At 65.7% G+C, this 23256-nt stretch overlaps 1 protein-coding gene across 2 annotated transcripts; it reads left to right on the forward strand.

Moving 5' to 3' along the window:
- Positions 1-17020: 17020 nt before the first annotated feature.
- PLPPR3 (phospholipid phosphatase related 3) lies at positions 17021-23217 on the forward strand. 2 transcript variants are annotated; one of them, XM_036100736.2, is made up of 7 exons: positions 17021-17100; positions 17464-17584; positions 20096-20281; positions 20367-20508; positions 20595-20790; positions 20879-21188; positions 21792-23217. In XM_036100736.2, the coding sequence occupies exons 2-7, from the start codon at positions 17510-17512 to the stop codon at positions 23178-23180; spliced, it is 2298 nt and encodes a 765-aa protein (XP_035956629.2). In that variant the 5' UTR covers positions 17021-17100; positions 17464-17509; the 3' UTR covers positions 23181-23217. The 2 variants fall into 2 exon arrangements, with proteins under 2 accessions (XP_035956629.2, XP_035956630.2); XM_036100737.2 differs by lacking the exon at positions 17021-17100 and having other exon boundaries at positions 17195-17584; positions 20879-20936; positions 21015-21188.
- The last annotated feature ends 39 nt before the right edge of the window (positions 23218-23256 follow it).

Genomic DNA, 23256 nt, shown 5'->3' on the forward strand with positions numbered 1-23256 from the left:
GTGTCTCAGCATCAGCATGGGGCTTTGTAAACAGTAGGCGCTCCATAAATGTTTACTGCAGGTTGAGTGACGGGGTCCTACAGGACTGCTGGCGGTGCCCACCCGCCCACAGGAGGACAGTGTCTTTGAGCTTCTCCTCTGGGTCGTGCATTGCCGTTGACTTCAAACAGGTGAGTGATGCTGACCTTGGCCAGGTGGGCTTGGGGTCCACAAGAGGTGGGCCTGGACGCCACACCCACCAGGATGGAGTTGCTGAGGGATCCAGGTGCCGTCGCCTGGCCCCCCATTCACTGGTTCCCCCTGCCCCTGAGACACCCAGAGCACAGCCCCCTCCGTGACTCCCCACAGCTGCCCAGGAGGCCCTGACCATCTGCGGTACGAGGGGTGCTGGGGCCTGGGGTCAGGACACCGGGCTTGAGCTCAACCCTCCTGGGGCCTTGTCCTGATACCAGGGGGCCAGTTCAGGCTGCAGAGTATGGGAGGAGCTTCACCTAGTTTGGCATGAGAGGGGTGGGCGGAGGGAAGGAGGGGGTGGCCCAGCGAAGGGCCACCTCCCCACCCAGAACCCAGCGTAGGGGCACCTCCCCGCCCAGACGCCAGCGTAGGGCCACCTCCCCGCCCAGACCCCAGCGTCGGGCCACCTCCCTGCCCAGACTCAGGGCAGGGCGGCCTCCACGCACTCACTGGACCCCAGGCAGTGGGCAGTGGGCAACACAGAGCTTGAATGGATGCCTGCCATGTAGGGATGTGAGTGGGGCTCAGCTTCCTGCCCACCCATGGTTTCTGCCACCCCTGGGGCCCAGGGAGCCCCGAGACTGGGAGGAGGGCAGAGCCACTGTGTGACCTCAACCCAGGCCCAGGACCTCTCGAAGCCTGCATCTCCCCATCTGTAAAATGGGTGTCCCATGGCTTGCAGCCCATGGGGCTGGGGTCTGCTGGTGGAAGGGGGCGGGTCCGGGCAGAGCCACTGCTTGGGGGGGGAGTAGAGCCTGGCAGCCGCATCCTTACTATTTCTGAAGGTTTCCTGGGGATGGCAGCTTGCAGTCCTGGAGGCCAGGGAGGGTTTGAAGAAGCAGGAGGGGGAAGCCGGTGAGGCCACCATTTTGCAAACGAGCAAACGGAGGCATGTAGCATCCTCATCAGGATGAAGGCCCTGGACCACCTCTGGTTCCTACTCCTCTAGCACCTACGTCATCGACCTGCCTGCGTGCCCCACCCTCACCCGCACCTGCACCCACGGCCGCGATCCTGCACCCGCGCCCCGACCTACACCCGCACCCCCACCCGCACCCTCACCCGCACCCACCTGCACCCACGGCCCCGATCCTGCACCTGCGCCCCGACCTACACCCACACCCCCACCCGCACCCACCTGCACCCACGGCCCCGATCCTGCACCCGTGCCCCAACCTACACCCACACCCCCACCCGCACCCCCACCCGCACCCACCTGCACCCACGGCCCCGATCCTGCACCCGCGCCCCGACCTACACCCGCGCTCCGACCTGCACCCCCACCCGCACCCCCACCCGCACCCACCCGCACCCACCTGCACCCACGGCCCCGATCCTGCACCCGCGCCCCGACCTACACCCGCACACCCACCCGCACCCACCCGCACCCACCTGCACCCACGGCCCCCATCCTGCACCCGCGCTCCGACCTGCACCCGCGCCCTCACCCGCACCCCCACCCGCACCCACCCGCACCCACCTGCACCCACGGCCCCGATCCTGCACCCGCGCCCCGACCTACACCCACACCCCCACCCGCACCCGCACCCACCTGCACCCACGGCCCCGATCCTGCACCCGCGCCCCGACCTACACCCGCACCCCCACCCGCACCCACCCGCACCCACCTGCACCCACGGCCCCGATCCTGCACCCGCGCCCCGACCTACACCCACACCCCCACCCGCACCCGCACCCACCTGCACCCACGGCCCCGATCCTGCACCCGCGCCCCGACCTACACCCGCACCCCCACCCGCACCCACCCGCACCCACCTGCACCCACGGCCCCGATCCTGCACCCGCGCCCCGACCTACACCCGCACCCCCACCCGCACCCACCCGCACCCACCTGCACCCACGGCCCCGATCCTGCACCCGCGCCCCGACCTACACCCACACCCCCACCCGCACCCCCACCCGCACCCACCTGCACCCACGGCCCCGATCCTGCACCTGCGCCCCGACCTACACCCACACCCCCACCCGCACCCCCACCCGCACCCACCTGCACCCACGGCCCCGATCCTGCACCCGCGCCCCAACCTACACCCACACCCCCACCCGCACCCTCACCCGCACCCACCTGCACCCACGGCCCCGATCCTGCACCTGCGCCCCGACCTACACCCACAGCCCCACCCGCACCCCCACCCGCACCCACCTGCACCCACGGCCCCGATCCTGCACCCGCGCCCCGACCTACACCCGCGCTCCGACCTGCACCCCCACCCGCACCCCCACCCGCACCCACCCGCACCCACCTGCACCCACGGCCCCGATCCTGCACCCGCGCCCCGACCTACACCCGCACACCCACCCGCACCCACCCGCACCCACCTGCACCCACGGCCCCCATCCTGCACCCGCGCTCCGACCTGCACCCGCGCCCTCACCCGCACCCCCACCCGCACCCACCCGCACCCACCTGCACCCACGGCCCCGATCCTGCACCCGCGCCCCGACCTACACCCACACCCCCACCCGCACCCGCACCCACCTGCACCCACGGCCCCGATCCTGCACCCGCGCCCCGACCTACACCCGCACCCCCACCCGCACCCACCCGCACCCACCTGCACCCACGGCCCCGATCCTGCACCCGCGCCCCGACCTACACCCACACCCCCACCCGCACCCGCACCCACCTGCACCCACGGCCCCGATCCTGCACCCGCGCCCCGACCTACACCCGCACCCCCACCCGCACCCACCCGCACCCACCTGCACCCACGGCCCCGATCCTGCACCCGCGCCCCGACCTACACCCGCACCCCCACCCGCACCCACCCGCACCCACCTGCACCCACGGCCCCGATCCTGCACCCGCGCCCCGACCTACACCCACACCCCCACCCGCACCCCCACCCGCACCCACCTGCACCCACGGCCCCGATCCTGCACCTGCGCCCCGACCTACACCCGCACCCCCACCCGCACCTACCCGCACCCACCTGCACCCACGGCCCCGATCCTGGACCCGCGCCCCAACCTACACCCACACCCCCACCCGCACCCTCACCCGCACCCACCTGCACCCACGGCCCCGATCCTGCACCTGCGCCCCGACCTACACCCACAGCCCCACCCGCACCCCCACCCGCACCCACCTGCACCCACGGCCCCGATCCTGCACCCGCGCCCCGACCTACACCCGCACCCCCACCCGCACCCTCACCCGCACCCACCTGCACCCACGGCCCCGATCCTGCACCTGCGCCCCGACCTACACCCACACCCCCACCCGCACCCACCTGCACCCACGGCCCCGACCTACACCCGCACCCTCATCCGCACCCACCCGCACCCACCCGCACCCACAGCCCCGATCCTGCACCCGCGCCCCGACCTACACCCACACCCCCACCCGCACCCCCACCCGCACCCACCTGCACCCACGGCCCCGATCCTGCACCCCCACCCGCACCCCCACCCGCACCCACCCGCACCCACCTGCACCCACGGCCCCGATCCTGCACCCGCGCCCCGACCTACACCCGCGCTCCGACCTGCACCCCCACCCGCACCCCCACCCGCACCCACCCGCACCCACCTGCACCCACGGCCCCGATCCTGCACCCGCGCCCCGACCTACACCCGCACCCCCACCCGCACCCCCACCCACACCCACCCGCACCCACGGCCCCGATCCTGCACCCGCGCCCCGACCTACACCCGCACCCCCACCCGCACCCACCCGCACCTACCTGCACCCACGGCCCCGATCCTGCACCCGCTCTCCGACCTGCACCCGCGCCCTCACCCGCACCCCCACCCGCACCCACCCGCACCCACCTGCACCCACGGCCCCGATCCTGCACCCGCGCCCCGACCTACACCCACACCCCCACCCGCACCCGCACCCACCTGCACCCACGGCCCCGATCCTGCACCCGCGCCCCGACCTACACCCACACCCCCATCCGCACCCCCACCCGCACCCACCTGCACCCACGGCCCCGATCCTGCACCCGCGCCCCGACCTACACCCGCACCCCCACCCGCACCCACCCGCACCCACCTGCACCCACGGCCCCGATCCTGCACCCGCGCCCCGACCTACACCCACACCCCCACCCGCACCCTCACCCGCACCCTCACCCGCACCCACCTGCACCCACGGCCCCGATCCTGCACCCGCGCGCCGACCTACACCCACACCCCCACCCGCACCCCCACCCGCACCCACCTGCACCCACGGCCCCGATCCTGCACCCGCGCCCCGACCTACACCCGCACCCCCACCCGCACCCTCACCCGCACCCTCACCCGCACCCACCTGCACCCACGGCCCCGATCCTGCACCCGCGCCCCGACCTACACCCACACCCCCACCCGCACCCACCCGCACCCACCTGCACCCACGGCCCCGATCCTGCACCCGCGCTCCGACCTGCACCCACACCCCCACCCGCACCCCCACCCGCACCCACCTGCACCCACGGCCCCGATCCTGCACCCGCGCCCCGACCTACACCCACACCCCCACCCGCACCCCCACCCGCACCCACCTGCACCCACGGCCCCGATCCTGCACCCGCGCCCCGACCTACACCCACACCCCCACCCGCACCCGCACCCACCTGCACCCACGGCCCCGATCCTGCACCCGCGCCCCGACCTACACCCACACCCCCACCCGCACCCCCACCCGCACCCACCTGCACCCACGGCCCCGATCCTGCACCCGCGCCCCGACCTACACCCACACCCCCACCCGCACCCCCACCCGCACCCACCTGCACCCACGGCCCCGATCCTGCACCTGCGCCCCGACCTACACCCACACCCCCACCCGCACCCCCACCCGCACCCACCTGCACCCACGGCCCCGATCCTGCACCTGCGCCCCGACCTACACCCACACCCCCACCCACACCCCCATCCGCACCCACCTGCACCCACAGCCCCGATCCTGCACCCGCGCCCCGACCTACACCCGCACCCTCACCCGCACCCACCCGCACCCACCTGCACCCACGGCCCCGATCCTGCACCCGCGCCCCGACCTACACCCGCACCCCCACCTGCACCCCCACCCACGTCCGCACCCCCACCCGCGATCGTGTACCCTCACCCCCACCAGCACTTACTGAGCACTTACTGTGCCCTAGGCCCAGGAGCTCACTGCTCACACGTAATTCCCACGACACGCTCAGGGTTTTGCCCATTTTACAGATGGGGAAACGGCGGAATGGCCCAGAGATTCCCATTCTCTCCTCTTCCGCTCTCCTCGGAGCATTCATCCCCAGCAGTGGATGGAGCCCTGCCCTGGTCCTGCTTCAGTGTCCCCATTCTGCGGTGAGGGCATTGGACTGACGGGCTTGAGTGGACATTGCCCCAGAATCAGCAGGGCCCAGACAGACAGATGAACATGTGGCCCCACACAGGGCCAGCAGGATGGGTGTGAGGGCTGTGGTCAGGGTTGGGCAGGGGCCCTAGGGGTACCCCCTGCCTGTCACCCCCTCTGAAGCCCCAACTAGGGGAGGCCGTTGGGGCTGCCCCACAGCTGGGCTGGCATCCCCACTTCCTCCTTGCACCTTTGGGACCTCGGGGAGCATGGGGGTCAGAACTGCACCCCAGGGAGGAGACAGGGGCTTGGGCTGGGGGTCCTGACTCCTCCCCGAGGCGTGGAAGCTGACAATGCCCCTCCCCACACTCCTTCCCTCTTGGGGTCCCTGTGGCCCCAGCAAAGCAAGATGTGGCCTGCGTGTCTAGGGGCTGGGGTGAGCCCCACTCAGTGGGGGACAGGAAAGGGACATAAAAGGTGGTGGGGGCCACAGAGCCATGTGCCCTCCCGAGACCCACAGAAGCATCTGTCTGCCCCCCTTTCGTGTTGGAGATTCCTTTTTCCTTCTCAGGCAGGGGCTCTGGCCTGGGGTGATTGTGGGCGTCCCACTGGACCCTCTGCTGATGTCTGCAGGGAGAAGTCCAGGTGAAAAGGAGATATATCTTTTAAAGATTTATTTATTTATTTGACAGAGAGAGAGAGCATGAGTGGGGAGAAGGGGCGGAGGCAGAGGGAGAAGCAGACCCCCCGCGGAGCAGGGAGCCCGATGCGGGGCTCGATCCCAGGACCCCGGGACCATGACCTGAGCCGAAGGCAGACGCTTAACAAATGAGCCACCCAGGCGCCCCTATGTATTTATTTCTGAGAAGTTTAAACCTACAGAAAGAGAAAGAGGAGCTCACCAAACTTCGGAACAAAAAAATAAATGTTTTTTAACTCTCATTTTGAAATGATTTCATGCTGGCCGAAGTCGGAAGAATTCCCAGGTTTGTGCCCCCAGCTTCCCCCGAAACAATCAGGCCTGCAGGTTGTTTCGAAGTCGGCCTCCTCTGTGGGCCTCCTGCATCCCACCCGGCGTCCCTTGTCTGGTCCAGGACCCCACGTGGCGTCTCCTCTGCTCTGGGACAGCCCCACGGCCTTTCCTGTCCCTTGTGGTGCTTGCAGGGAGCTGGCCAGTCATGCAGGGGCCCTAGTGTGGGGTTGGAAGCGGTCGTGCGTTCTTGGCAGGAGTCCCACAGGCCGACCCTGTGTCTCCTCGGGCATCACCTCCGAGGCCGCTGGGGCCGTGCATCTTCCTGCCGAGGATGCTGACCTTGAGGCCTGGTCGGGCGGCTCTGTGAAGTCAGTTTCCCCTTTGGAACGCACTCAGCCTGTGCGCGCAGGGCTGCGTCCCCTCCGTCTGTCCCCCTGCAGACGTTCTGCTCTCAGGACCGGCCATGCCTTCCGTTGGCCCGGCCCCCTGTGTCCTCGCACCTCGGGACGTCCACCTCCCCGCCAGCATGGTGCCCCATGTGCACCCGCAGAAACCGCAGGGCCGCGGGGCGCCCAGCCCCACCTGGGCCAGCCGGGCCTCCCTGCCCGTGTCTCCCCTTCCCCACTGGTGAAGTGGGGACGGGGAGAGCACCGCCCTCAGGGCAGTGATGTTTGGAAAGTGCTCCGCCCACGGCGAGGGTGATGTAAGCGCGGGAATCCACCTCATCACTCTGGTCCCCGTCCCTGTCACCACCCTACCTGGCTCGACCCCTCCTCATTCCCAGGCTCTTCTCCTGGGGGCAGACATACACCTGCTGCCTGGGCTCAGGTTCTGCTGGGCTCTGTGATCCTGGGCAGGAAATATGGCCTCCTGAGCCTCGATTTCCCCAGCTGTTAAGTGGGACAATGAGAACAGCCCTACCCCACGGGGCTTCGGCTACCGAACACACATAGGAGTGTAATAAGTCATTAGCTGACGGATGAACAGATACACACACGGTCCCCACACACGGGAGCATCCCGTGGCCGCGGACAGGAGCCAGGCGCCCTCACACGCTGCCCCAGGGACGGACCCCAAGCCCACAATGCTCAGGGAGGGAACCAGACACGGAAGGCCACACGGGGTGTGAGTCCACGTGGGTGACACGTCCAGAACAGGCTCATCCACGGATTGGAAGGGGGCTCGTGGGGGCCGGGGGCTGGGGGGGGGGAGATAGAGGGTGACAGCTGATGGAACAGGGTTGCTTTTGGGCTGATGGAATGTTCTGGAATCAGAGGTGGTGGTTGCACAACTTTGTGAATGTACCAAATGCCACTGAATTGTTAAATGGTTGAATTGTATGGAATGTGAAGTGCATTTAAATTAAACTTCAACCAAAAAAAAATATAGAAAGAGAGAGAGAGAGAGAGAAGGAAGGAAGGAAGGAAGAGAAAGAGAAAGCAGGCAGGGCCTGGCCCTCGTGACCCCCGCCAAGTGCTCTGCTCCAGGTGTGGGTCACACCGGGGCCCGGGGGGCAGGCAGGTAAGTGCAGGGCTGCCTGGAGGCGGCGGCTTGGTAAGGGCGTGGGGAGCCCTGGGGGGTGTCCTCCAAGAGCGTGGGCTGGCGGAGGAGGGGAAGTGGGCCTGGAAGCCGTGGCCTCAACCACCTCCCGCTCCAACTGTGGGTGATGCAACAGGCAACAGCCACGGGGCAGGCCAGTGGGGGCCACACAGGCCTCGAGCGGATCTGCCAGCACCCAGGGAGAGCACGGGAGGCTCAGGCTGTAATGTGTCTGTCTCCCTTTCTCTTCTCTTCTCCTTCAAAGAGAAAAATACTCCTTACTTGTGTCAGTGTTACAGCTCCCGGCTGGGGGATCAGAAGCTCTTGGGCCCCCTCGGGCCTCAGTTTCCCCATCTGAACAATGAGCAGGCAGTGATGTCACCTCTTCAGGTCCTGAGCCACTGACATTCCTCTCTGGGCCTCAGCCTCCCAATCTGTAAAATGGGTTAATGGCAACTCAACTAACCTTGGTGGCCGGTCAGTCTGGCTGAGCACCGGGGGCTTCTGGGGGTGCTGGGCAACATTGGGGCACCCAGGTTCAGGGCAGGGGGCTGAGGAGCAGCTCTGGGCAGAGTGCTGGCCCCTGAGAGCCCCTGTCCTCGCCTTCATGGTGGAGAAGTCAGTCCCTGAAACCCCAGCAGCGGCCAGGAGAGGACAGAGCTGTGCCGTCTCCTTGTGGGCCCCGAGGTTCGAGGTCTGTGTTTGCCTCAGACCCCAAGTGACCTCCAGCGACTCGGGGTCAGCGGTGCCGGCGCTCGGTGAGGCTCAGAGCACCGCCTGAGTCATGGGCTCCCTCCAGGCACCCGCAGTGGATTGCTGCTCTTTAACTTACTATCACATTTTTAATTTCACTTGTACCCTCCTACGGTTCAACCGCCTAGAACATGCATAAAAAGTCCCGGCAGGAGGGGTGGCTGAGCGGCCAGCTCTCGATTTTGGCTCAAGTCATGATCTCAGGGTTGAGCTCGGGGTCCTGGGATCGAGCTCCATGTCGTCGGGCCCTTCGCTCAGTGCGGCGTCTGCTGGAGATTCTCTCTCTCCCTCTGCACCTCCCCCTGCTCGCTCACTCACACTTTCTCTAAAATGATAAATAAATCAAAAAGAAAAAAAGTCCCTGCTGGAAAGTCTCTGTGCATCCCCGCCCAGCTGAGCCGCCGTGTTCGCGGGCTTCTGGGGACACCAGCCACCCAGCGACAGGTGTCTCCCCCTCCACACGCACTTTCCACGTTGCCACCATCCCATGGAGACCCCGCGGGGGGTGGCCCGACGAGCCCGGACCTTCTCCCCAGCGGTGCCACGTTCCCGTGGCGGGTGCGTTCCGCGGTCTCCTGCTGGGGACACTGGACTGTGTACGCGGCCGCCCACACTGCTGGTTCTCAGACGGCAGCTCTCGGCACATCCGCTCGCCAAGAAGCAGGGTCTCCGGGAGGTTGGCTCACATCTCTCGAACCGCAGTGAGGTGAGGGCGTCCCCACCTGCTCAAGAGCCTTTTGGGGTTTTTTGCTGTGAACCGTCTGTTTACACCTTTAGCTGCTACCGGTTGTTGTTCCCGTACTGACCGTGGACCCTCCTTACGGGTTAGGGCTATTGTCACAGTCTGTCTTCTGTTTTTAAGAATATATGCGGTAGGCATGTAAATATATAGTCATTTATAATAACTATGTGTTGTTTAACTTGTCTTCTTTTGTTTCTGAGAACACACACACGCACGCGGGCGAGCGGGGAAGGGCAGAGGCGGAGGGAGAAGCAGGCTCCCCGCTGAGCAGGGAGCCCCACGTGGGGCTCGATCCCACGACCCTGAGATCACGACCTGAGAGGAAACCAAGAGCCAGACGCTTAACTCACTGAGCCACCCAGGCGCCCCTTATTTATCTTGATAACGTTTTATTTAGCTTAATAAACTACAATACATAGTATATAATCATATCCATTACATGTTGTATACATTATTTTACACACCATTTATTATTTATTTTTTTATTTTTTTTATATATTTTTTTCTTCTCTTTTTTCTTTCTTCATTTTCACACCATTTATTATTTAATATGTATATTTTAGCCCTTTCTATGGCAGGCACACACCCTTCTGGGACTCGAGGGGCAAATAGTCTTTCAGCAGTTCCTTGTGTGTCTTCTGACTTTGCGGTTCAATATATTCTCAGCCGAAATGAGAGGAGGCCAAGGGCAATCTCACAGATCTGGGATGGGCGCTCACACTGGCTGTGTGAGCTCAGGTGAGTCACCTGGCCTCTCTGAGCCTTGGCGGGCGGGGAACACGGCCCCTGGAGCTGGAGGCCACTAGCGCCCCACCCGCCCAGCAAAGCCCAAGTCTGGAGAGAATGGATTATTTATTAGGGTCGCAGCCTCGGGGCCAAGGGCAGGGAGGCCCAGGGTGTGGGCATAAGGAGGGCCAAGGATGGAGGCACCAAGGTGTGGGAGGTGCGGGGAGTGATGGTCGGGGCTGGGATCCCGGGAGGTCACGGCACCCACCCCCCAGGCTTGTCTGCTCTGACAGGGAGTCGAGAACAGGCTGGGAAGAGGGCCGCTCCAGTGAAGCCGTTGGGGCTCCTGCCGCAAGGCCCTGGGCAGAAGGAGGCCGTGCCAGGAGCCAGGCCGTTACAGACGAAGAGGGTGCCCCCGTTTCCCTGAGCCAGGACACCTCCAGGCCCAGCTCCCCTACTCCACTCCCACCCCAGAACCACTGACCTGGCTGCTGCTCTGACAACTTGAGCCTTCCTCCTGCAATCCACAAATCTTGTTCCAACCCCGGGCCCTTTGCACATGCAGGTCCCTGTCTCTGCATGCTTACCCCCACCTTTTCCTGATTGACTCCTACTTGAAGTTTGGGTCCCAGATGCCTCCAGGAATTTCCTGATGCTTCTAGGCTGGGTCAGGCGCATGCCACCCAAGGCAATCACAACGTCCCGTGTACACCTGTTTTGTTGGTTTGTGGGGTTTGGTGCCCCGGGTGGGACGCAAACCCACAATCCCTGGCTGAGGGTGCACAGCTCTACCCTGAGGCACGTCTGACTCCCCCCACCCATGGGGTCTCAGAGCTCCAAAAGGGCAGGCCCTGCTCTGTCCTGTTCCTCACGGTCTCCAGCGACCCCACAGCACTGGACACGTGGTGTTTAATAAATACCGTTTCTCACGCTGTTAAAACGCTCGAATGTTTGAGCCATCTAATTCCAATTCCACACTCGACCCTGGGGTCTCATCCCGGACCAGCTTTCTTCCAGCGTGAGGAGGCCCGCCAGATCTGGGCACGGCCTGTCGCTGGCAGACACCGGCCCGGTGGGCGAGGACGCCAGCCCACACACTGTTGGGGCGCCCCGGTCCGATGGGGTCACGGTGGCATGGAGGACGCTGGGAGGCGGGAGGGGTGTCCCCCACCCCACCACCTGGCAGCCGGTGCCCACTCCCCCACGGGCGGTCTGCGGGGCAGCGGTACCACGCCCCTGTGGAGGATAGCATCACGGTCCAGTGGACGGGGAAACCAAGTCAGGAGAGGGCAGAACTGGGGCCCAGCCGGAGCCAGAGCTTCAGCAACACGACCTTCAGTCTGTAGAGAGATTCGGGTTCCAATCCCAGCTTGGACAGTAACTGCCACGGATCCTGGCCACGGGGTTTCTCCACCACAGAAGGTGAATCATCAGTCCATCCCGGGACTGAGAACCTGTTCTGAACTCAGGTCTAGGGAATCAATACTCGGGAACCAGGGGAGGGTGGGAAAGGGAAGGGGGCTTTATTCGGGAAGCGGGCAACCCGGGAAGAGGCCCCAAAAGCCACCTTTGTTGAGGGAGGGGGGCTGCACGCAGCAGGCGCGAGCCGGGGCGGGCCATCGTGTGCCGGTGGGCACGACCCTGACCGGACCCGCTGGCATCCCGGGAAGCGGTTTCCGAATGCAGGCGGGCAAAGTCGGGCCTTCACTCCTCAAGGCCGGGGGTCGGCAGAGCTCAAGCGGGTTAGCTCTGCTACGACCAGGGACTTGGGTCCGCAAGCAGGGAGCGCGCAGGATGACAGTGGGTGTTGATACCGGTCCCCGCCGGCCGCGGGGTGAGCCAGCGCCGAAGGGGGGGCCTGCCCGGGAGATGCAGCCACACAGGAAGGCACCATTCCCCCAGAGCAACCGTAAAAATGTCACAACCGTGGCCGCCGGCGTCGGTAAAGATGTGGGGATGTGGGCAGTCTCTAATTCTGCTGGGGGGGCCCGACGGCCCCACTGGTGTGTCTGCCCTGGAGAGGCTTTGTAAGGCTCGACGTGCAGAAGAGTTCACTGCGGCCCTGTCAGACTGCGGACATCTGGAACAGGTGTCCCGCCGCAGAAGGCCGGCTAGCTGGGCCCCCCACGGGCTCCCCTCTCCCGTAGCGCCCCCCTCGTGTCGCCACTGTCCCCACCTGCAGGAGCAGGTCCTTCCGGGGCACAGCCTCTGCTGTGGCTCCCGGTGGAGACCAGCATTCCCCAGCAGCAACGCCGGAGGGGGGGACCCCTGACCTTCCGCACCCACCCCGGGACCGGGCGGCTGGATGCCCTTCTGCGTCCAGGTGAGGAGATGGAGGAGACCCTTCCGCTGTCCGGAGTCCCCCCACCTCCCTCCTCCCCCTCACCGACTGACCACAGTCCCAGAAGCAGGAAATGAGCAAGGATCCAGCTCCCCCCGCCCCGCCGAGAAGCGAGTCCCCTGAGCCTGAATGGAGGCCAGCAAGGCTCCGACGTCCCCTCGCCGCTGAGGGTGGGGGGCACGCCTCAGTCCCAGCCCCATCCCTGGGAAGACCCCGGGCCTCCCCTCCCCACCAGGCCCAGGACCATTCGGGCAGGTCTGGCTGTGTGGCTGGGCCTGTGGCTTTCCCTCTCTGAGTCCAGGGGAGCGGGGGCTGGGGCCTTCTGGTCCCTCCCACCTGGGCCCCCCTCCTGAAGCTGGACCCCCAGCACAGACTGGGATGCCCGGCGGGGGGTGGGCACTCGCTGGCCCCGGAGGTCACCCGCAAGCCAGCCAGCAGGGCCAGGAGTCTGCGTGTGGGCCTGACGGGGTGGGCTGGGACGGCTGGGGAGTTGGCAGCTGCCCCTACCCAGGCGCACCCCCTCCCCCAGGCATGGCACCAGCCCCTCCCAGCAGGACAACAGGACGCTGCCCAAGGCCTCCACCACCAGCTGCTCCCAGGGCCTGCCTGGACCCCTCCAACTGCTCTGCCCCGTGCCTCAGTTTCCCCCTCTGTAAAATGAGCCCCCGCTCCAGGGGTGGGTGAGGGTGGGTGATAGTCACTGTTTCCAAGACCCAGCACACGACACCCAACACGGTGGTGAGATCGTTAACGCCACTCATAATGCCAGCTTCGGCCTCAGTTTCCCCAGCCTGAGTGCTGGGCCCCTGGAGGCGGCAGGCCCGGGAGGGAGTCCTGCTGGCTCTGGGCTGTGTGCTTCACTACTTTTTACTTTTCTCGCCGTTTCGTGGGGGTGTGAGTCACCCATTTCAAGAGTGCACTGCAGGGGCGTTTAGGGCCTTCACAGAGCCCTACAACCACCACCATGTTAGTTTTAAAACACCCCAGCACCCCAAAAAGAAACCTCCTGACCATTAGTGACCCCTCCCCCACCCCGGCCCCTTCCCGTCTGTGGATGAGCCTGGTTTGGACGTGTCACGCATGTGGACTCACACCCCGCGTGGCCTTCTGTGACCAGCTCTTCGAGGAGCATCCTACAGGAGTTTTTATCTGGGAACCCGGGTGCGTCCTCACCTGCCCTCAGTTTATGTATTTGTGAAGTGGGTAGGAGCGGCCGTGGAGTCCCCAGAGCTGGGGGGGGCAGTGCGGAAGTGGCCTCCCCTCCCCCATCTCTCAGCAGGGTCTTCGGAGGTCTGAGACATCCAGGACCCGGCAAGAGATAGGGACCAAGGGGAGAGAAAGGCAAGATTGGGTATTCGGAATATATAAAGAACTCTTAGGCCTAACAACAGAAAGACAAATGGTCCAGTCTCAAAACGGGCAAAGAAGCTGAGTGGACACTCCCCAAAGACAGGATGAAGATGGCCAACACGCCATGAAACGATGCTGGAAATCGTGAGTCGCTGGGGAAGTGCAGACGGGCCAGAGGCACCGCTCCATGCCCACTAGGACAGCTCCAAGGAAAGATCCCGGAACCTGAGGGTGTGGGGAAATCGGAGCCTGCGGGCACTGCTGGGGGGTGCGAGCTGGGGCGCGCTGAGGGAAACGGTCTGGCTGTTCCTCAGAAAGTCCTGCAGAGAGTCACACTCCTGAGCAGGTGCATGCCCAGCGACACAGATAAATATGCACCACAATGTTCGCAGCAGTCAGAAGAACGTCTGTAAACTTGTGAACAGATACACACTCGGTCCACCACATGCGGGAGTGAGCAGGAGCGAGGGGCCCACATGCACGGCCCCGGGGATGGACCCTGAGCCCACGATGCTCAGGGAGGGAGCCAGACACGGAACGCCACATGGGGTGTGAGTCCACGTGGGTGACACGTCCAGAACAGGCTCATCCACGGACGGGAAGGGGGCCCGTGGGGGCTGGGGGCTGGGGGAGGGGCTGGGGGTGACAGCTGATGGGAATGGGGTTTATTTGGAGTGATGGAATGTTCTGGAATTAGACTGTGGTGATGGTTGCACAACTCTGTGAAGATATTAAAAAACCATTGCATGGCACAGTTTAAAACAGCTCATTTTTAAAAAAGATTTTATTTATTTATTTGAGAGTGAGAGAAAGAGAGAGAGCGTGAGTGCAAGAGCAGGGGGGAGGGGCAGAGGGAGAAGCAGGCTCCCCGTGGAGCAGGGAGCCCGATGCGGGACTCGATCCCAGGACCCTGAGATCATGACCTGAGCCGAAGGCAGACGCTTATCCAACGGAGCCACCCAGGCGTCCCTTAAAACAGCTAATTTTTTTAAATGGGATTTATTTCCAAGGTGAGACTGAGAGGTTGGGAAGGGTGGTGGTCCCCCCATGCCTCGGGGACGCCAGTGTGTGTCTGGGGCTGTGGGGGGCTCTTCCAGGGTGCTCTTCCCTCCCACGGGCAGCTCCGGGGTGGTTTGGGGAGTGGGAGTCAGGGTGGAATGCTGGGGTCCTGGGGGCTTGGGCCTGGTCCTCACTGAGCCTCATGGTGCAGTGTCTCTTTGTGTCCCTCGGGCCTCTGCCTCAGTCCAGTGCCCTCATGCCTGCTTCCCCTCCTGATCCCGCCCGTCCACCCTTTCCTCTCCCATGGACCAGGAGAAAGGACTGGCTCTGGAGACCCAGCTCCATCCCTTCCCACTTGGGTGACCTCAGGGTCCCTGCTCACACCTGCTGCCTCATCAATCCCTCAAGAGCTGTGGTGAGTGAATTAATATGGGTACGTTTTTGAGCAGCACCCAGTGTGCTCAACCCCTCTTTCCTGCTCTAAACTCCCCCATGGCTCTCTAGTGTCCCAGACTCAAGTCCAGGCTCCCCAGCTGGGCAATGTGCCACCACAGCCCGGCCCTGCCCCCCCCATCACCAGGGATCCCTCACCTGGAGGAAGGACCTCCATCCCTGATCCTTAGGTTCCCCTACACCCTCTCCCAGAACCCCGCGATGTCAGGAGGGTCCCCCAGGATAAGCTTTCCTGCTCCTGCCCCCAGGAAGCACCCAAGAGGGATTGCCCCATTTTCCCCTTCTCCTCCTGCCTCTGGAGGGCTGTTTGTGGTCACCTTTCAACACCAGGATTCCCAACCACCGCCCTGGGGCCGCCCCTGGCTGGCAGAGGAAACCAAGGCCCACACAGAGGTTTTGGGGAGGTGGGACAGCCAGCCTGGTGCAGCACTTGTCATGCCCACTTACAGGTGAGGAAACTGAGGCCCCGGTGGGATTTGAACCCTCTGGAACTCAGTCTTCACCACACAGACCTTCGTCTTGCAAAACCCACGGAGCTGTCTCTTTCAAAACAGGAAGGGTCCAAACCAGGATGGGGATGGGGTCTACATGGCTGAATAGAAATAAAGACCAGGGGCGACAAACAGTAGGCGCTCAATTAATGCAGCCCCCACCCCCTACTCTAATGAGACGCTTAACTTCAGGATTGGTAGTCAGGGTCCGTCCCACTTCCCAGCGGCTCCCCAGTGACTCCAGAGGGCCGAGTGGGTGTTCAAGACATGGTGAATAAACGAACCGAATAAAGTCCTGTCGTTTGGGGCCTGGCGACCTTGGACAGTGATTTAAGTTCTCTGGGCCTCAGTTTCCCCATTCATAAAATGAAGGGTCAGCCAGTCCGTACTGCCCATGGGTGCGTGTGGTAAGGAGGGAACACCCGTCAACAGCAAGCGCTGCCTAGGTGCGCACCCCGTATTCACCAGGAGACCGTACCCGCCGCCCCCGCAATCCCGGGGCGTCCTGCCGTGCGCCCCGGCCCGCGGGGAGCCTGGCGAGGGGCCTGCAGACCGGTGGAGCCGAGGGCAGAGCTCGGGTGGGCGCACGGGGCGGGGGGCACGGTCGGGAGCCCGGGCAAGCCCCCCGAGCCTCTTCTGTCTCCAGACAGCGCCGGCGCCCCGGGCCCTCGCCATGGAAACGTGCGCCGCCGAGCGGCGGACCCCGGGGAGGGGACAGAGACGGGGCGTGGGGCGGGCAGAGACAGGGGGAGACCCGGGGACACACAGGGATAGCCAGGGACCCGGGGACCCGGAGACCCCGCCCCGCGCCCCGCGTCGATGGGGCTCCCGAGGCCGACGCGGGAGGGGAGGGGGGCGCCGACCCCGGCCCTAGCCCGCCACTGCGGGGACCCGGCACCCCAGAGGCCCCCGAGGCCCCCGGACGGAGGAGGCGGGAGCCCGGCGCGCACTCAGCGCTCGCCCCGGGAGGCAGCCCGGCGACGGCCACGCGCGGCGCCCCCGACGCGCCGAGACAAAGAGCCCCCGCCCCTCGCGCCGCACGTAGGCCGTCGCGGGGTCTCGGGCCGGGCGGGCCCCCTCCCCTCCCCGCCCTCCCGTTCGCGGTTCCCCTCCGCCCCCGCGGGGGAAGGGCCGCGCTTTGTGCTCGCCGCGCCGCAGCCCCTGCCCGCCGCGGCCGCCGGCTCCGCCCTCCGAGCGCCCGCGCGCCAGGTGAGGGGACTGCGGGCGGAGGGCCCGGGCCGCACCCCTTTTCCGGCCGCCGGGACCCTCCTTCCCCCCGTTCCCGGGGCCCCCGCCCTGACGCGGGGAGCGGCCCCGGCCCGGGGACTCCTAAAGCAGGCCGGCCCCGCCCTCTACCGGGCCCCTCCCGACCCCCCATCTGGGGTGCGGGGGGTGCCCGGCAGCTGGATTGTTTGGCAGGGCCGCAGTGCGCGCGGGGAGGCCGCGGGGACACCCCTCTCCCCCCAGCCTCAGTTTCCCCGGGAGGTCCTGGCGTATCTTTGCCCGCCCCTCCCCCGCAGGCCCTGGGCACCGGGTCCCCCCAGGGCTCAGACTGCGCCTCCCCTCCTCCAGCGCGTCTTTGTCCCCTCCAACCACGGCCTGTGGAGCCCGCGGCACCATGATCGCGACCAAGGAGAAGAATAAAACCCCAAAGGACAGCATGACGCTTCTTCCCTGCTTCTACTTCGTGGAGGTGAGTGGGGGGGAGGGGCGGGGGCGTCGCTCCGGTGGGGGCGGGACAAAGGCCTCTGTCCCACACGCCCTCGGGGACCTCTACGCTGAAGGACTGGGGTGGGCACAGCTCGGGTCGGCCGCAGGTAGGGGCACAGCCAGGGCGCCTGGGTGTGGGGGTCAGAGGAATCGGGCTGTGCAGGGTGAGTAGGAGTTCGAGAGGCCCAGAAGGGCGTTCTGGGCTAAGGAAACAGCCGGCACAAATTCTGGGACGTGGGACATTCAGACTGGGGTACAGGTCACCTGGAGGGGCTGGAGCAAGGCGCTGGGGCCGTGCAGGGTCTTCCTCCAGCAGGTGGGCTGTGAGGCATCAGGGTCTAAGTTCAGACCCCTCCTCTGCTAACCGAGGAGGCTGGGGCGAGTCCCGTAAGCCTCCGACAGAACAGGCCTGGCACACAGTGAGGGCTTTATGAATGTTTAATAGAATTTAAACGCAGTCGCCTGACACATAGTGCTGATGACGACACAGGGTGGTATTTATCCATCCTTGGATACGTCCTGTGGCCACGGTCCCCCTGCTGCGCCTGCCACGAAAACCCCACTCCACGGAGGGGTCCAGGCGGGGCGCAGGTGGATGAGCGGGGTCCCCCGTCCTGAGCAACGCCCCCCACGCGCAGGGTCACAGAGCCAGTGGCTCACCCCCAGGCCAGTGGGTCCCTCCACAAGGAGCAGAAAATCTGATTGTTTTCAAATTTGCATTCAAATCCCCATCATAGTAGGTTGTATCTTCTCAGGGTCACCGCAAACCTGCTCCCTCCCTGCGGTCCTCCTCACCCCCTGCTCTCACCTGCATCCTCCAGAAAGTGTTCCACACACCCACTCACATCTGTCAGACGTGCAGCCCTTCCCCAACACCTTTTTTTTTAAAGATTTTATTTATTATTCATTTGACAGAGAGAGACACAGCGAGAGAGGGAACACAAGCAGGGGGAGTGGGAGAGGGAGACGCAGGCTTCCCGCGGAGCAGGGAGCCCGATGTGGGGCTCGATCCCAGGACCCCCAACACCTTTTTAGACAAGTTTCTGCTCTTGGCTTTTTCCCAGGGGAGCTCTCAGCTTCCCTCTGACCCACCCCTTTGCAGGGCCGTGTAGTACCCCAGCTCCGAGTCACCACCCCGGGTAGCTGCACATTCAGGGGTTGTCGCGGACGTTCCTGTAAGGAAAGGCCTTTGGTCTGCCAAGTGTGAGCTTATCTGCAGATCACATCCCTGGGGACAGACCCCAAGTTGCCCCCTGTGGAGGCCAGACTTTTACGGGGCGCCCGTGCCCGTTACTGGCTGGCACCAGCACAGCTCTGGAGCTCGACCAGTCCGATGGGTGCAAGGCTGTGTGTCTGCTCTAGTTTGCTTTTCTCTTATTGTGAGTCTTACATAAATGTGTTTACACACACACATTAAAGTACATGGGCAGGACATCATGATCGTGGATCATTTTCCTGGGGGCCTGATATGCTCCCTGGTTTCCAGATGCAAGGAGAAGTGGGTGGCACAGAGACACCCTCTGGGGGTGGTGGGCTCCAGAGTGGGCCCCCGCCAGCAGGTGTTTCCGGCTGGGAGGAGGTGGGGGCGGAGGGCAGGAGTGGGGAGTCAGGCAGGTGTTGCAGCCTGGAAGCTTGGAAAGCCATGAGGGCCTCAGCAGAGAAAGACACTTCCAAGGACCCTCTTGCCCAGCCCCGCCGAAAACCCTGTCCACTGCCTGACGTGGTAGGGCCGCCCCAGCCCAGTTGTGCTCATGGTCACGGACGAGGGAATAACTGCAGCTATTGTTACTAAAGTCTCTGCGTGTGCTGGGCACTGTGTAGGCACCTTCTCTATACTTACTCACCCAGTTCTCCCTTGAAGCCCTGGGACGTGGTGACTCTCAGTCTTGTTTTCAGCTGAGGAAACTGAGGCACAGCGGAGTGGTGGAGCCAGGATTCGAGTCCAGCAGATGGCTGGGAACCCCTTCACTCAACTGCCTTGGGCCTCATTCCTGCATGCAGCAAGCGCTCAATAAGTGCTCCTTGGACTAGAGCCCAGCTTCTACAAGCCCACCTTTGGCATTTTCCCCTCTGGGGACCCGCGGTCAGGGCAGGAGGGAGGGCCGAGGCCCCCCCTTAAAGTGCCGTTCAAGGCAGGAGTGAAGAGGGAGGCCTCTCGTGGCTCGTGGGCTTCATCTGCGTCTGGGGCCCCATCCATGAACTGGAGAGGGGGACTTCCTGAGGCAGCCAGCCCCCCAGGCGCCCGCATACTCTGGTCCCCATAGTGCCAGCCCCAGCCTGGCCCCTGTGGGTGTTCCGTGGCCCAGAAGGGAAGGTGCAGGACGCTGGGAGAGTCCGCGCCCATCAGAAGGTCCCGCTCAAATCTGAGCTCAGTAGCTGCTCGAGGCCCGAGTGAGGGAAGGACGGCGGCCGGACGGCCAGACCGCAGCATGGGTAGTGGACGGGCGGCTCGGTGAGCAAGGGTGGGGTGACCCTGGCTGCCGCCCTCCTGCAGCTCCCCATAGTGGCGTCCTCCGTCGTGTCCCTCTACTTCCTGGAGCTGACCGACCTCTTCAAGCCGGCCAAGGTGGGTTTCCAGTGCTATGACCGCACGCTCTCCATGCCCTACGTGGAGACCAACGAGGAGCTCATCCCGCTGCTCATGCTGCTCAGCTTGGCCTTTGCGGCCCCTGCGGCCTCGGTGAGTCCCAGGCGCCGGGGGGCCTGGGCTGGCCTGTGGGCACCCCCTGGCCGGGAGCCCGGCTGAACGCCTCCCTGTCGGGCAGATCATGGTCGGCGAGGGCATGCTGTATTGTCTGCAGTCCCGGCTGTGGGGCCGCGGCGGGGGCCCAGGCGGGGCCGAGGGCAGCATCAACGCGGGGGGCTGCAGCTTTAACTCCTTCCTGCGGCGCACGGTGCGCTTTGTGGGTGAGTTCGCCAGAGGGCACCCCCCCACGCCCTCCGTGTGCGCGCGCCCGGCTCCCCTGCCCAGCGCTGACCCCGCTGCCCCGCAGGCGTCCACGTGTTCGGCCTGTGCGCCACCGCCCTGGTGACCGACGTCATCCAGCTGGCCACCGGCTACCACGCGCCCTTCTTCCTGACGGTCTGCAAGCCCAACTACACGCTGCTGGGCACGTCGTGCGAGGCCAACCCCTACATCACGCAGGACATCTGCTCCGGCCACGACACCCACGCCATCCTGTCTGCGCGGTGAGCTGGCCCCCGCCCAGCCGTGCGGGGCGTGGGTCGGAGGCCCCGAGGGGCGCGGAGCCGCCCGCTCACCTGCCGCCTCTTACAGGAAGACCTTCCCGTCACAGCACGCCACGCTGTCCGCCTTCGCTGCGGTCTACGTGTCGGTGAGTCCTGGCCCGCCCCGAGCCCGAGCCCGGCGGCTGGCGGGGAACCACGCTCTGACCCGCCCCGCCCCGCCCCAGATGTACTTCAACTCGGTCATCTCGGACACCACCAAGCTGCTCAAGCCCATCCTGGTGTTCGCCTTCGCCATCGCGGCGGGCGTCTGCGGCCTCACCCAGATCACGCAGTACCGCAGCCACCCGGTGGACGTCTACGCGGGCTTCCTCATCGGGGCTGGCATCGCCGCCTACCTGGTGAGGGGACGGGGAGGCCGGCCCCAGGTGGGGAGGTCCGAGGGCGGAGGCCGGCCCCCAGTGGGTGGTCCGAGGGTGGAGGCCGACCCCCAGGGGGAGGTCCGAGGTGGAGGGAGGTCTGAGGGCGGAGGCCGGCCCCCAGGGAGAGGTCCGAGGTGGGGGGAGATCCGAGGGTGGAGGCCAGCCCCGAGGGGGAGGTCCGAGGGTGGAGGCTGACCCCCGGGGGGGAGGTCCGAGGTAGAGGGAGGTCCGAGGGTGGAGGCCAGCCCGGAGGGGGAGATCCGAGGGTGGAGGTAGACCCTCAGGGGGAGGTCCGAGGGTGAAGGCCGGCCCCCAGGGGGAGGTTCGAGGGGGTAGGCCTGGCCCTACCCTGGGGGGACCCTGGTGAGTCTCCTCCCTTGGAGTGCTGGAGTCAGAATCTCTTGGGCTCAGACTTGCCGAATGTTGAGAGCCTGAGTGGCTTGACCGGAGCTTGCCCCACTGGGAAGAGAGTGGGACTCGGTCCTGATTCTGCACTGAAGGCCAGCCTTCCCCCCTCGGACCGCCTTGGCAGGTCTGTTGCGTGGTGAGATCCCTGGTCTTCAGCCCTTGCCTCACCCCCAGGCCTGCCACGCTGTGGGCAACTTCCAGGCCCCGACTGCAGAGAAGCCGACGGCGCTGGCCCCTGCCAAGGATGCGCTCCGGGCTCTGACCCAGCGGGGCCACGACTCCGTGTACCAGCAGAACAAGTCCGTGAGCACGGACGAGCTGGGCCCGCCGGGGCGGCTGGAAGGCGTGCCCCGGCCCGTAGCCAGAGAGAAGACGTCACTGGGCAGCCTAAAGCGGGCCAGTGTGGACGTGGACTTGCTGGCCCCGCGCAGCCCCATGGGCAAGGAGAACATGGTCACTTTCAGCCACACGCTGCCCCGCGTCAGCACGCCCTCCCTGGATGACCCCGCTCGCCGCCACATGACCATCCACGTGCCCCTCGACGCCTCCCGCTCCAAGCAGCTCATCAGTGAGTGGAAGCAGAAGTCGCTGGAGGGCCGTGGCCTGGGGCTGCCCGACGAGGCCAGCCCCGGGCACCTGCGGGCACCCGCGGAGCCCATGGCGGAGGAGGAGGAAGAGGAGGAGGAGGAGGAGGAGGAAGAGGAGGAAGAGGAGGAAGAGGAGGAGGGCGAGGAAGGCGGTCCGGCCCCACCTTCACTCTACCCCACCGTCCAGGCCCGGCCGGGTCTGGGGCCTCGGGTCATTCTGCCCCCGCGAGCTGGGCCCCAGCCGCTGGTGCACATCCCCGAGGAGGGGGCGCAGGCGGCCGCGGGCCTGTCTCCCAAAAGCAGTGCGGCCGTGCGGGCCAAGTGGCTCATGATGGCCGAGAAGAGCGGGGCGGCGGCGGCGGCGGCGGCGGCCGCAGCCTCCGCACAACCCCGCGTGGCCAACCCCCCGCGGCTGCTGCAGGTGATCGCCATGTCCAAGGCGCCGGGCGGGCCTGGCCCCAAGGTGGCGGAGACCGCCTCGTCCTCCAGCGCCAGCTCCGATTCCTCGCAGTACCGCTCGCCGTCGGACCGCGACTCGGCCAGCATCGTCACCATCGACGCGCACGCGCCCCACCATCCCGTGGTCCACCTGTCGGCGGGTAACGGGCCCTGGGAGTGGAAGACGGCCGGCGGCGCGGCCAAGGGGGTGGAGGGCGAGGGCGGCTACGAGCTGGGGGACCTGGCCCGCGGCTTCCGCGGGGGGCCCAAGCCGCCAGGTGTGTCCCCCGGCTCGTCCATCAGCGACGTGGACCAAGAGGAGCCGCGGTTCGGGGCCGTGGCCACGGTCAACCTGGCCACCGGCGAGGGGCTGCCCCCGCTGAGCATGGCTGACGGCGCGCTGGGGCCGGGCAGCCGCGAGTCCACGCTGAGGCGCAAAGCCAGCGGCCTGGTGCTGGGCGAGCGGGAGGCCGCGGGCGAGGCCGAGGCCGAGAGCTACTACCGCAAGATGCAGGCGGCCCGGAGGTTCAAGGACTGATGGGGGGCTGGGAGGCCGCATGGGGGCGCAGCTGGAGGCCACGGGGCGGGCGGGGGCGGGCGGGGGGGACACTTCA

Source organism: Halichoerus grypus, chromosome 1 (genome assembly GCF_964656455.1).
Source record: "Halichoerus grypus chromosome 1, mHalGry1.hap1.1, whole genome shotgun sequence".
NCBI classification, from domain to species: Eukaryota; Metazoa; Chordata; class Mammalia; order Carnivora; family Phocidae; genus Halichoerus; species Halichoerus grypus.